The sequence below is a fragment of the Meles meles genome, chromosome 3, assembly GCF_922984935.1.
Source record: "Meles meles chromosome 3, mMelMel3.1 paternal haplotype, whole genome shotgun sequence".
Classification (NCBI taxonomy): domain Eukaryota; kingdom Metazoa; phylum Chordata; class Mammalia; order Carnivora; family Mustelidae; genus Meles; species Meles meles.
In genome coordinates, this window is record NC_060068.1 from 111,727,184 (window position 1) to 111,741,805 (window position 14,622).

The following is a 14,622-nucleotide window of genomic DNA, read 5'->3' on the forward strand; positions in this document are numbered from 1 at the left end:
TGGATGTGTTTCTCTGGTGCCATAACTCTCAGGTAACAATTCGCATTTCTGACTGTGTTCAGTAAATTTAATTAGTGTCAAAAATCCGCTTATTTGGTAAGATGATCAGTTTCTAACCTGGGTAAACGACTTTCTTTATGACTATAAATTAAGCATATTATATCTTTTTCATGCATCATGATCATCCTCATAAATACTGCCGGCAGTTGCTGGCGGTCTCACTTGGTTACCTTTCCCATTACTGTTTTATCACCATCCTGCTAGGACTGGGGAATTCGTTCTGTTTTAGTAACAAGGAGGAAGTAGTGACAAGGGGCTTGTTTTCACAAGGAACCCACAGCTTGGTCCGCATCTCTGCAGCCAAGGATAGGATTCCAGGCCCACCCCTGTGCACAGCGTTCCCAGCTCATCACCGGGTCTGCTGGCCACAAGCTGGGAAAAGCAGATGCATGGCTGTTCAGCTACTTTTGTCTTAATTGCAAATAATTAAGATCAAATATTTGCCAACAACCCATTTCCATGTCAGGAGAACCTGAGTGTTCTTGGCAATATCTGTGAGCACAGATTGGCTGGAGTGTTTTCTTAACACTGACTCCTCAGTTCACAGCCTATGGGGGAGGCCTCAGTCACACCTGTGATATACTCATACATGGGCTCTGGGGGCCTGGTGTCCAGTGCTGGTCCTCGGAGGACTTCACTGCAATCAGAGTGTGTGGTGTTTGAGAGGAGAAAGGGTCGGATGACAGGGGTTCTGCTCCCACCCTCTGCCTTGCCATCCACTGCGAGCTGGCTTGGCTGTAACTGCCTAGGCTGGTTTAGGTGGGCTCTGAAGTCTCTTCCTACTCTGCCACTCCAGATTCCAGTCTCCTTTACTCCACAGGGCTCACCTCCATGGACCTTTGTCTCCCCTTCATGCCTCCATCCTTCCAGCTTCCCTCTGCCATCTGCTAAAGGAGACAAGGGGAGATGTCTCCCTTAAAAGGTTCCCCCATGGGGGTATGGTGTCCCCACTACCCTCCTCATCTCTGCTTGTAACCTGAGGTTTGACCAGTGACACCAAGTCAGAGCTGAGGAGGTCAGCTTTTAAAACTACTGTGTTTCCTAAAGTGTCCAAGGCTGTGTGAGGACAAAAGCCCCATACCTGCAAGGTCTCTCTTATCCAGACATCGAGGCAGACATTCTCAGGAAGGGAATTCAAGGGTGGGGAGGCTCAGACTTGCCCTGGCAGTGAGCACCTCAGAGAGGCGCTAGACCCCAGGGGGTGAGTGCTTGGAGCTGAGTCAGTTGGAATGTGAGCATAGTCTGGGCAGGGCAAATACCCTTGGCTCTGCTTCTTCAAACTGCAGCAATGAGTGGGTGCCCTTGCCATCACACGGGAAGTTTATTAAAACAGTGATACAATGGCAGTGCTTTGTGTTCTGGCTGTCTTGGGAAAGAAACAAAAGCCAGTATCTTTAGAGCTGTATTGGTTTCTTCTAGTAGCCGCCAGCGCTTTCCAGGGTAACCCATTTGGCAACACCCAGGAGAGTCATGTTAATCAAACACGCTCTGTGGCAAAGCAGCCATCAACACCACGGGTGGAGGCCCTCCAGCCCAGGGCCTCCCACTGCCAGGACCCCTCGGCTCCCCTCCACCTGTCAACCTTGACAGAAAGACGTGTGCAGAGCCGATAAATGCCGCCGAGCCTCCACTGTGACATGCAAACATCAGCCAAGTGGATAAAGAAGATTCCCACGCCTGCTTAGGATCTGCACTTCCACACTGCTCAGAGATATTTTGACCTTCTAGTTTATTATGATTCAAGAAAAAGTCAATATTTCTTAGCTTGCCAAGGCTGGAAGAATTTAAATGAATTATTGAATCAAGCAGTTTAGTCTATCGATAACTGATTTTTTTTTCCCTTTCAAATCTAGAATGATGAAAAGCAGGCTTAATGGAAAACAAGAAAAAGAAGGTTGTTTTTTCCCCAGACATTTTAATCCCATGGGATCAGAGCTGGGGCCAAAGGTTCAGTGTTGACCACTGGGGCCATTCTGTCTCGCTTGAAAATTATGAAGAAGATACAATTAAAACTTCAAAGCAAAGATTTCCATGGCCATAAAATCTGCATCCACAATTTAATTATTTGTATTTCGATATCCTTTTCTTTTTCGCAACTTGTGTTTTTGCTGCCATTAATGCTGCATGACAAGCCTCTCATTTTCTGAACTGCTCTGGTGGAATGGAATGTCGTTTTGGGGGTGCTTGCTTGGCGTTTTTTGTAAGTGGGCACTTCCAGCGATAAGATGCTCTCCCAGCCACCCTGCCCACATGGGAGTGTGAGCTCTGGGCACCACTGCCTCACACCACTGGATGCGTGTGTTGGGTGCAGGGGACACCCAGCAGCATGGCAGCAGCCATTCCCCAGGTCTCAGCCTTCCTGCCACAGCTGTGGCTTCCTGCTTTGTACTAGAAAGGGCTAGGCGGTAGAGAAAGGCTACTGGTCCCACTGCTGGTGGTGTGTATCCTGGAGAACCACATTCTCACCCAGAGACAAAGGTCAAGCTCAAGCCTCCCTGTCATGGCTGACCCCATCCTAAACATTTAAGAGTATCGCTTTCTCCTTTCTTACTCCACACTGACTCCCTAGACTCTGCCGTTTTTTCCCACTGCCTGCCCCACGTATCTGACCACACTTGCTCTGCTTGGCACTCTGTGTCTCCTAGAATCACGCCTGGCATCCTTATCCTTTACACCGTGCCCCTGTACAGAACTCCTTCTCCCATCAGGTCATTCCTTCCAGTGCAATTACGGGAGCCATGACTCAAACCTTGCCTTTTGGCAAGCCATCCTCCTCTCACTTGGCATGGTCCATTGGCTCTTTGCTACCTCCATGTGGTCCCCTGTTTACTCTTCCCTTCCAGGATGGGTATGCCTGAGATGTTTGGTGTGAGCCAACCATAAAACCTGAAACATGTATAGCTGGGCACTGCTTTTGGCACCTGTGGCCACCTCCTGTTAGTAGGGCAAAGACTCTTGGGCACCCCAAACCCCAAGCCCTTGGCTTCACTGGCAAATGGAACCACAAAGGAAGTCCTGACCACCCTCCCCAAATGCTTGCAGCTGACCCTCTGTGTTTGTGTGTTCAGCAGGACTTTCTGATGGGCTGCCAGCCTCCTGTGGGAAGAAGTTCTGCAGCCGTGGGAGCAGGTGCATGCTCAGCAGAGAGACCGGGGAGCCCGAATGCCGGTGCCTGGAGGCATGCAGGCCCAGCTACATGCCCGTGTGTGGCTCCGATGGGAGGTTTTATGAGAATCATTGTGAGCTCCACCGAGCCGCCTGCCTGCTGGAGAGGAATATCGTCATTGTCCACAGCAAGGACTGTTTCCTTAAAGGTAGGAAGATATCTCCTTGCTCGTATGCTTTTGGGTTTGGGGATGGATCTTCTCATGCCAGGGTGCTGAGTCTGCAGGTTGAATGTGTAAAGGCAGTAGAGGAAGGCAGGAGCCTCAGCCGGGTAGCAACAGCAACATTTCGATGAGGCATGTTCTGTGTATGTCCACCTCCAGAGACCCCCTGCCTTTGGTGGGGGTGCCTTGGAGAGCAGAATCTAGGCAGACCTTTGGGGTAGGACAGGGAGGGGAAAAGAAGAGATGGAACCCCAGCAAGTACCTGCAACAGTGCTGGAGAGGTGCGTCAGAGCCGCCTGGGCCTGGGCACCCGGAGCAGATGGGCAGGGCTCGGGCTCTCCCTAATGGGCCCCAAACCCATGGTGCTATGGCCGGGATGTCAGGGAGTTCTCCGCAAGGGAGCAAAAGTCTATTGGCCCCCTACAGCCACCCCCCAAGCCACCTGCAGACACACGAAGGGCCACTTTCCCATCCTCCTGTCTGAGCCGTGGCTGCAGAAAAGTCGAGGTCAGGGGGAAGGTGTCCTGGAGAAGGCAAAGCTCTGGCAGGTCGGGCTTCCCCTCTGAGTAAGAAGTAGCTTTGGACACATTCACGGCTGTGCTTCTGACACTCACGTTGAGGTGCTGCAGGAGTCATGAGGCACATTATGGAAATGAGGCCAAAGTGAGCCCAGGAAAAATGTTCCCGGTCTGAAAACCCTGCCCAGCCTCATGCCCGCCGAACCCCGGCCCTGTGCGTGCTAAAACACTTGACCAGATGCTCCAGCTTTGTTGGCCGTGTTGAATTTTATAGACTGATGTTCCATTCTCCAGTTTCCAATATCTCCCAAATTGCATCTTTCTGAAGGTTTTTATTTCTGCATCAGAGTGTGCCCAGCCTCCCTCACCATCGGTTATTCAAACAGCATTTCTCATTTCATGCAAGGGAAAAACAACCACCATGAAAGCCGCCTCAGCGAGGGAGGATGGGCAAGAGCCGGGGAGGATGGGGGCCGCCGGTACACGCAGATGAGGGCTTGGTTCTGCTTCATGCTGATTGAATTCATCCACCAAATCCTTCTGATTCATTGAGGTTTTATACGGATTTTGTGAATGCCCGTGCTGTGGAGAGCAGTCCCCACCAGCTCCCAGAGAGGCCTGAGGGTGCCACCCAGCTCCGCCACTTCCCAGCTGTGTGACCTTGGGCAATCACTCCACTTCTCTGGGCCTTTTCCTCTGCTGTGAAAGGGGGCTGGCTATTGGCAGTATGGAGGAAAGTAAATGAGAGGCTACACAGACACTCATGTGCCAGGCACATCACAGTGTGGTGTATTAGTGACCCCTGTCATCCTGTTTTAATCCAGCGTGGCCTCGGGCCTGCAGAGAGGCGCAGGTCATACGGGGAAGGCAGAGGCAGGAACAAGTGCCCTGCCCAGCAGGTGTGGGGCCCACATGGCTTCCGGGTAGGTGGAGTCAAGAAGGAAGGCGCTGAGGGTCAGGTCCTCATGCTGAGATGCCCAACAGGAACTAGGGCTCCCCTTTCTGCAGACCCAGCTCCATGGGTCTGGACGCCATGGAGGAGTCCTCACTATCTCCTGCTTAGATCGGCTCCCGTCCCAGGTGGCGGGAAGGCCCGCCGGCCTCTGTCCTCCAGCATCCCCACCTGGAGTGCCCAGGTGACCTGAGCTGACCTGGGCTGACCCTGTTCACTGATCGCAGGGGCTTGGCAGGGATGGAGGGCAGGCAGGGGGCTTTGGGTGGGCACCTGCCCACCTGCCCCAGAGCCATGGTTCCAATGGGGAACAAGAGGACACAGTGATGAGGGCTGGGGAACAGAGGTCTTAGAATGGAAGAGGCAGTGAAGGACAATATTCTACAGCCCCACCCCGAGATAGCAGTAGAGTATTTAATCCCCTCTTCAGCTCCACATATGGTGGTTTGTCTTTTGTTCCTATTTCCAGGGAGTTATTGATAGAGGAAACTGAAAAATACCTTCTTTTTTCATGCAAACAGTAATTCTAAATTCATCCATGTTCATTCTCTTTTCTTCCCAGACGTTTTCTAAAGAAAAGTTCTGACTTCATTCTCAGGTTTCATTTGTACCCCAGAAGTCACTATGAGGACACACTCCTCATGGGGCTGGGTGTGTAGAGACGGGGGTGAGGGGGACATGGTGGTGGACTCAAGGGGCCACAGCTTGGAGCACCCCCTCTGTGGCTGGGGCCTGGGCTGTCGGCTGGGGCAGGGAAGGTGATTCTCTGGAGCGCTGCGTCGGGATCTCAGCCCTCTTGTTCTGCAAGGGAGGAGAGGCGATATTCTAAGCCCCAGTTTCAAGAAAACTTCTTGTATCACATTGCGGTTGCTATGGCAATGGAATTCCTCGTGAATGTGGAATGAAATATAACATCATTTAGGGATTATTAGCATGTGAGTAAAGCAAAACTGAACTCAAATCATTGCTTCAGCTCATCTTTGCTGCTTTTGATACCAGCTCTCCTGACATCCCAAGCAGGGTGTCCCCTGCTGAAAATCAGGGGGACAGAGAGATGTAGGATTGTCAGATCGCTTTCTGCCTGTGGCCAAATTAAAGTGTTGTTGATGTTAAAGTGGTGTTCTCAGCACCAGATACCACCAGAGAATACCAAGATAGTGGGTGGAATTCTCTGTAACTCTCACTCCTCATAGGCTTTGTGTTGCAAAGTTACCTCATGACATGGGGTTTCTATTTGTACACTGGTTGGCACTTTTTAAATTGTTTTTCTGTCTCCGTTTGGAATTCACGCAGTATCTCCTGCGCTGTTTGAGAAGACAAGCTTGCTTTCAGCCGTCACTCACTACACTGGGCTTGTATTATCCCAGATGATACAGTGTCATAGTTGGGCAGTTTTCCAAACAAACCGTGAAATTATGGAAGAAAGAGGCCTGTTAGGGCTACAGTTCTAAATGGATCTGAAGATTCCTCGTCCTGCATGGTGTTTTGGGGGGGCACTTTGATGCTTCAGAGATAAGTTTCCAGGCTCATAAAATCAGAGGAAATAATTTCCATTTTTAACCAAAAAATGAAACACACTACAGGCTCACTAACCTCTTTTTTGTGTTATCACAAAGAGAATAAAAACCCAGTCTTTTGAATAAATGAAACAAGGTGGGATTGGGAGGGAGACAAACCATAAGAGACTCTTAATGTCACAAAACAAACTGAGGGTGGGGGTAGGGAGAGGGTGATGGGTTATGGACATTGGGGAGGGTGTGTGATATGGTGAGTGCTGTGAAGTGTGTAAACCTGGCGATTCACAGACCTGTACTCCTGGGGCTAATAATACATTATATGTTTATAAAAAATTTTAAAAATTAAATTTATATATATTTAAATTTATATATATAAATTAAATATATATATATTTATATATTTAAATTTATATATTTAAATATATATATTTAATTTTTAAAATTTTTTATATTATATATATAATTTTTAAAATTTAAAATTTTAAAATCTAAAATAAAATTTAAAATAAAATTTTAAAATTTTATATATATAATCTTTAAAATTTTTAAAATTTTTTATATTATATATATAATTTTTAAAATTTTTAAAATTTGAACTGAGCAGTGGCTGGCCCGTGATGAGCTCACTTCTCTAAGCAGGGTCAGCCGCTGCTCAGGACCACAGGGATGCTGTTTTATATTATATATATAATTTTTAAAATTTTAAAATTTTTATATATATAAAAAAACCCAGCCTTTTGTGGCAAGGCAGAACAGAGAGGTCTTGCTGCCAAAGAGGCTTCTATTGTTGTTCCTGTTGGTACTTTGAATGTTACTGCTTCAGAACTGAAATTAGGTGTCTCGCCTTCAGGCCATTTCCATACTTCTGCAAGTCTTTCTGGCCCTGCAAGAGAGTGAGCGCTACTCACATCCCCCGCTAGGGGCCCAGGCTTTGGTTTCCCTCAGTCAGTTGGAGCAGGTCCCCACAGCCAGGGAGGTGCTGAGGCCTGAGTGAGCCTTGCAGGCAGGAGTAGGCGGGAGCAGGCCTTTCGAGGGTTGGGGGAGTGGGGGTGGCACAGGCTCAAAGGCACGGTCTGAGGTCGATCATGCGCCATACCATACCTCCTTGGTCAGGGCATGTGAGCTCTCTGTGCCTCACTTACCCCATCCATAGAACGGGAATGACGGCAGTGCCTGCCTCACAACAAGGCTGCCATGGGCTTGAACTGAGCAGTGGCTGGCCCGTGATGAGCTCACTTCTCTAAGCAGGGTCAGCCGCTGCTCAGGACCACGGGGATGCTGTTGTAAACATGGTGACATAGCAGGGAGGCAAATGCAAGAGGCCTTAAGACGCCTGCCCCTGGACAGCACTGTGTATGAGCTAAGAACTCTGTGGGGGCCAGGGCAGGTGCACCTGTGAGCGAAGAGAGAGATGATCACTGGTTCTCCACTTTTATGGAATGAGTGGCTAGAACTGGATCTCCAAATGAGCAAACTAAACTCACCTCTAGCTGCCTTGCTGTTTTAGAAAGAGATGTAACAATTCATTTAGATTCACCTAGCAGGTCAGTAAAGATGCTGAAGGCATTCCCACAGCCCCTGATTCTGAGTCTAGAAGAAGTTCTGGAATGCATGAAAGTCTCCTGGGAACTGCCAGTTGAGCCTCAGGGAGGGATTCATCTGCCAGAGGGTGAGAAGGGGCATGTCCAGGAAAGAGAGAGTAAGGGGTATCTCTCAGGGTGAGTGAGGGCAGGAGGGAGGTCCTTGGCGAGGCAGGCATCCGTTCCTGCAGACTCAGAGAAGAGCAAGGGCCTAAAATGCAGATCATGGGGAATGTGGGTTCACGCTGGGTAAAGCGGACACTTGGGGAAGGTGAGCTGAGAAAGCCCGGCACACCAGGCTAGGGTTTTTGCCCAAGCTGACTGTCCAATGACCAGTCCAACTTCCTCATTCCCTAGACAGGGACCCTGGGGCCCAGAGAGGGCTGGTAGCTAGTCCAGGTTACTCAGGCCCTGCCTCTGCAGCCTGCCCTTGAGAAGCAGCCACGGCTCTGGGGCTGCTCATCCCAGCAAGGCATGTTCACAACAGATGCAGCCACTTTCTTCTTCTCCCTTGGACACCTCTTGGTGCAGAGATGGAAGGCTCAGGAGCCTTGATCGGTGAGAAAGGTCTGGGAGCTCCTTGGTGGGGGCCTGCCCTCTAGGTTAGCAAGAAGCCCAGTTGGTAGCAACTCCCAAAAACCTGGCTCAGTCATCCCAAACTGACAGGTCCTCTGGATGTCCCAACACCAGACCACTCTCTCCCCAGTGAGGAAGGAATAGGAACGCAGTTTCACTCAGAGGCCACTGAGCTCCAGGACAAAGCAGCAGAGCCTCTAAGACCAATCTGAAGGCCCTTCCACTGGGTCTGGCTTTTTTTTTTTTTTTAATATTTTATTTATTTGACAGAGAGAAATCACAACTAGGCAGAGAGGCAGGCAGAGAGAGAGGAGGAAGCAGGCTCCCTGCAGAGCAGAGAGCCCGATGCAGGGCTCGATCCCAGGACCCTGGGATCATGACCTGAGCCAAAGGCAGAGGCTTTAACCCACAGAGCCACCCAGGCGCCCCTGGGTCTGGCTTTTTATGCCAGCCTCCACTTTCTCTCCAAAACCCCTTTCCTGTTTCCAGTTTCTTCAAATTGCCCTCTACTCCTGGCCCCATCCACATTCTGTCCAGAGACCTTGGCTGCTCTTCCAGCCCTGCCCAGCAATCTGTGTGTACGCAGTGCCCTTCCTGATCTTCACTTTGAACACCGCAGAGGAGGGTGTGGCCATTCTCTGCCAAATCGCCCAGCTTCACAGGCATTATTAAATGTCCTCCAGATGCCAAGGCTGTGCTGGACCTAAGGACACCCGTATGATCAGGACTCTAGGCCTGATCTCCTGGAATAGATAGCCACAAGGAAGGGCCACCTCCATTCCCCAGCACTCCCACTCTCTGGGCCAGCATGAGGGAGCTGCTCTAGCCAGAGACACCCCCAAGACCTCAAGGACCAGCAGGGATCTTCATGGACTGTCCTGTTTCAGAGACTTCCCCATAGATTGTTCCCTCACCAGTGCATAAGGAACGGGGGGGGACCAAGCAGCAGGTTGACCAGCAGCCCCCAGGGAAGCAGCCCTCGGAGCTCACTCATCCCCTTTCTGGTACCTGCTCCGCCATCAAGAGAAACTTGGCATCAGACAAAGGTGTGCTCTTCCATTATATCCTCTAGGTTTTATGCAAGACAACGTCTTGGTGTGAGTGCCTCACAAAAGTGCAAGAATGTTATCAGTGCAGCGCGTGTGGTGTGCTTCACAGAATGGCTGTACTTTGGATGAATTAATTACATTCCAGTAATTAAAAATTGCTAATAAGTTACTGAGCTGAGAAAGTCTCGTACCACATTGATTTTGCTTATGTAAACACGCCACGGCCTCTGAGGCCCCCACATTGTCTTCTGCCCTTTCCTGACACCCCCTCCTCCATATGTCCAGCCCCTTCTCGGTCCCTTCGGCCAGCTCCAGCCGTCTCCTAGCCCGCGAGTCTCCTAGCCCCGCATCCCTCCAGGTGTCCTCCCTTCTCTCCCCCGGACCCCAAGAGCCGCCCACGCTGGGTGCCTCCCCTGCCCCATCTCTGCCACACTCTGCCCACCAGGGTTCTTTCTGCCTCCCATCCCCAGGGAGATTGGTGTAGCCCAGGTGTCACAGCCAGGTAGCACTTTGCAGGCCTTCTCTTGCTGCACCTGCCCTGCCCTGGGCAGTCTTCAGGCAGCCCCCACTTGTGCTACTGTGATCCGTGGTGTGGGCCCCTCCTTCCCCATTAGCTTTCTACACATGGGTTCTTCCCAGGACCACCTCAGCCCTCCTCTCTTTCCTTTGCACCCCCTCACCATTCCTGCCATGCCTCATATACTTAGCTATATCTTCATCCCGACCTCTCGTCCACATTTCAGTCACAGGTCCTGCTCCCCAAAGGCCCACAACCACCTCAGATCCAGTGTGTCCTGAATGAACTCTCCACCTCTCCACTCCCTCTGTCCTTAACACCCTTATTCCTCACACAATGTCTGTCTCAGTGAGAGCAACCTCTTCGTACCCCAGGAGATTGGACCCCAAGAGACTGATGCCTCCTTGCAGCTGAACAAGGCGCCCTCGCCATGAAATCGCACCAAGTTTACTTCCTTTTAACTTCTTACCTCTGCCCCCTCTTCTGTACCTGTTCTGCTACCACATGAGCCCATCCCATCATCATCATTCACCTGCACGGCTGCGGTGACCCCCTAGATGTTCTCCCATCTCCTGGCCAGATACTTCTTCAAACCCACCTTCTATATGGCCTTAAGAGCGAGTTTTTCAGGAGGTAACTACCCTGCCTTAACCCTTACATTCATTCATTCAGCAAACGTGCACCTCCCATGAGTCAGGTCTGTGCCAGGCACTGGGGATAGAGCATTGCACGAAATGGACATGATTCCTGCCCTGATGGCACATGCAGTCTCTCGTTGCACGTAAGAGATTAAGTGTCTTAGCCAATGACAAGTGCCATGGAGGAGGATGAAGTAGGCACAGGAGTTGGCAAGAGTTTCTAATAGGAGAAGAGGCATCTGAGCCCATAGCTGGAGAAGGTTGAGAGGTAGGGAGTTACCTGTTTGACTATCTGGAGGAAGGAGTAGCAGGTTCAAAGACCCTGAGGTGAGAACCCTCCCGGCTTGTTTAGGCATCAACAAGGAGCCCAGGATAACTGAAGCAGAGTGGGGAGGGCCAGAGAGGTTTGAGTGATGGTCAGAGGGGCCTTTCTGGCCATGGGAAGCCTGAGCTGCTAACACCACTATCCCATGTTCCTTTCTGATTATTCCACCATGCCCACCAGTGGATGGCCTCAAGGCACTGTCCCGTTCATCACCACCCTAGGAAGCTGTCCGGGGTGTGCTATAGCTGGAAAAGAACTGTCCAGGGGTTGTCAAGCATCTCCGGGGTCCTTCTTCACCTAAGTTAAACTCACAAGGCCAGGGGATTTCCTCCTCCTTGTCATCTTGTCAACCTTCCCATGATACTGGGGGTCCCTACGAGTAAAGAAATATGATTTATCTTTCAAGCCCAACACCCGGAAATGTTCATTCATTTTGGAGGAATGCACAAATGGATGTTATGTGTTAAATAGGATATGTGCAAACCTTTCAAGGTCCCCAAGTGAGAGCATGGAAAGCCCTAAGAGGTGTTCTGTGCCACATGTATCAGAGGGTCCCAGCAAAGGACCAGCAAAGGATGGGTGGGATTTATAAGGAGGACCCTGCTCAAAGACATGTTCTCTGTGATGGGGCAGGGGGGTGGTGGGCATTAAGGGTGTTGAGGGAACACAAGAAAAGAATGGGCAGAAGGAGGCAGAGGAGGGCAGTGACACGGATCCTCCTATCCCCCCGCTTCTTGCCAGCAGAGGCTGCTTAAGCAAGGCCCTACATGGAAAGAAGGGGGCCATTGGCCCCGGCTGCTTCGAACCACATCCTGGAGCCTGTGGCCAACGCTTGGGAGACTTTGGCTGATGATCAGGAGTCAAATGTTTAATTACTGGAGTGAGAAGAAGTTGATGTGGGACTTCTTTAAGGTTCTCCCCTATTGCGCCTTCAATTAAGATCAAGGCCCCGTGCAGCAGCCGCTAAATGATGCCGCATATTGAATCTCTGTGCTCAAGCAGTTTATCTAATTATCTGTGTGACAAACTCAGCAGCTGTCAGCGCGGCCACAGCTCAGATATGGTGACTCTGGGCCCCTGCCTGCTAGTGTTTTCTGCTTCCTCACAGGCTGAGCAAAAGGGCTTCCGTGCTCTTCTCCACATAGGGACTCCCTTTCAAGTTCTCTTGCCGCTGATGGAAGGTGCTAAGGGCGCCCACAGTGGGGAGCTGAGCAGAAGCCTGGGGGTCCGCCGCTCCCTGGCTCTCTAGCCCACCCTGCCTCACCCTCAGTCCCTGTGGCTGGTATGCATCTCCAGGCCCTCCCTGCTCTTCTGAACAGGGAAGCATTGGCCTGATTTGGGCCATTTTTTTTTTTTCTCCAAGGAGAGGGAGGAGGTCTTACCATTGTATCACATTAACTGAAATAAATCAAGGGAGTTGGGTGGCAGATGTACATAGTGACCCAGGGAGAGGGAGAGGGAGATGACTGCTCATCTCCAGCAGCAGAGAGTGTATGTGTGGCTAAATGTCCCAGAGCAGGCTCACCAGATGCGTGCCCACACCAAAGGATCCAATCCAAGGGATGGAGCTACGGAAAGCTGTGGCCCAGCCCTTGGCAGCATCCTGGGGACTGGGGAAGTGCCCATGGTTCCTAGTGTGGGTGAACTGGCGCCCCGCCCTTTGCCGGGTACCATGGGAAAGTCGTGTCTAGAACACTAATGAGGGAAGCTAATGAGGGAGGGCAGAGCTTCACAATGACCTCAAAATTTGGACCCCTCGTCCTGGCAAGTTCTGTCCTCTGCCTTTCTTCTTCTTGTGTTCACTTCTGCTTTGATGCATTTTGATCACTCTTTAATGAAGGTAGTCAGAGTGAAACTACTTTGGAAAAGCTCCTCTAAATGAAACTAGTAAAACTGCTTTCTTGCCAGGAAATTAAAATCATCAGACACAATGAGCTCTGCCCACTTATTAGAAGCAAGGGTCTGAGTGTGGCATTTGTCTTTGTAGCTGAAGGAGGGTTGCATCCGGGCCCCTGGCAGGCACACCTGTTGACTTGTCATCCTGCAAGAACTTCATGTCCTCTTGTCCTTGTCTTTTAGTCCAGCCCCACCCATTTTGATTGCAGGGGTTTGACCTGCAGGCTTGGTCTCCAGAGGTTAGCAAGTGCCTCTGTGAGCGAAGGTGCACCCCACTCATTCTGCCAGACTGAGTTCTCTAGTGTCTCTATCCTAACCTCATTCTCTCCCTCCCTCTCTCCCCGCCCCTGCTCTCTCCCTCCCTCTCTCTCTCTATCTCTCCCTGTCCCCCACCTCCTCCCTCCTCCCTCCCCCATCCATGCTGTGTGTCTCACCAATTAATTTATATTTCCACTGAAATATAACAAACCCAAGGTCTTTCTTGTGGGGCTTTGCAGAGAACCCTTTGATCTCCAGCTCTGTGTGGGCCTTCGTAGCTGAGATTTTTAAATTTTCCCCTTCCAAGCTTATCCAGTGTTCCAGGAACTCTAGATGAGAGACACATGAGGGAGGGTATGGTATGTCTGGTAGCTGGATCTTTGCTGATGGGGGGGGCAGGAATAGGGGAGTAAGGAAGAAATCTGTGCAAAGCTGCAGAAGGAAGAATACCCCAGCGTGAGGGAAAGGGTTGAAAGAAGCCATCCAGGGACCCCCAGAGCAGTGGGCACAGTCACAGGGAGGCTCAGCAACATATCATCCCTGTTATATACAGAGTGAGTTTGTTAGTTCTCCTTTCTACCCAAATGTGCAGACTTTCAAGTGTGTCTCTCAACTGTTTAGCCGCAAGTACCAGTTCCAGGAAAGCAATAACCACCACCTCCTAGCATCCCCACCCTCCTGTTGTGACATTTTGGAGCAGTGACCATGAACAATCTGGACAGTGTTGCCAGGGCTGGGACAAATGTGAATGGAAGTGAGGCTGGACAGACCTGCCTGGACAAGAATTAAAGGGAAGTTGGCTTCTGCCACCCAGGAGAGGAATAGCTCACTCAGGGTGAAGAGAAAGGGGGAAATGATGACCGAAACCAGAAGCCCGGTAGACAGCAACTGTGTTCTCTCAATTCAAGAAAACATGCACCCTGAGAAGAGATGAAAAACGGGATTATAAATTGACTAAACCACAGCCAAAAATGAAATGGAAGCTGGAGGAGGTAAGGCAAGACTTTATGGAATGGGGAGTAGTGTCACCGAAGTGCCTTCTGTGTCTCAAGCAGTGGAGGGCAAGATTAACAACACAGAAATCAAACAAGCATGCCCCCACCGAGAGAACAGACTTAAAAAGCTCTCCCAGAATACATAGAAGAAAAAGGAAAGAAAAAGGTAAAGAATAATAATAATAATGTGAGAGAAGATGATAGATAGAGAAGACGGGGATGAAAGTTTAGCTCTTGGCTATCAGTCATCTTCAAGACCCCAGAGCAAATCAAAGGGACACAGAGAGTGAAGAAAGATTGTTTTTTAAATTGCCCTGAGCGGAAAGATTCCTAAAATAGGTCTGAATATAACTGCTAAAATTTCAGGATTTCAGAAATTTTTTCAAATATATTTGAAGTGATCAGGCAGAGA

General features: G+C 50.2%; 1 protein-coding gene across 3 annotated transcripts in view; it reads left to right on the forward strand.

Moving 5' to 3' along the window:
• FSTL4 (follistatin like 4) overlaps window positions 1–14,622 on the forward strand; it is a 672,404-nt gene that overhangs the window by 452,282 nt on the left and 205,500 nt on the right. For 2 of the 3 annotated variants that reach the window (XM_046000921.1, XM_046000920.1), the window contains one exon: window positions 3,129–3,374. In XM_046000921.1, coding sequence (XP_045856877.1) covers window positions 3,129–3,374 — 246 coding nt within the window. The remainder of the gene's footprint in view (window positions 1–3,128; window positions 3,375–14,622) is intronic. The other variant, XM_046000919.1, reaches the window with a different exon arrangement.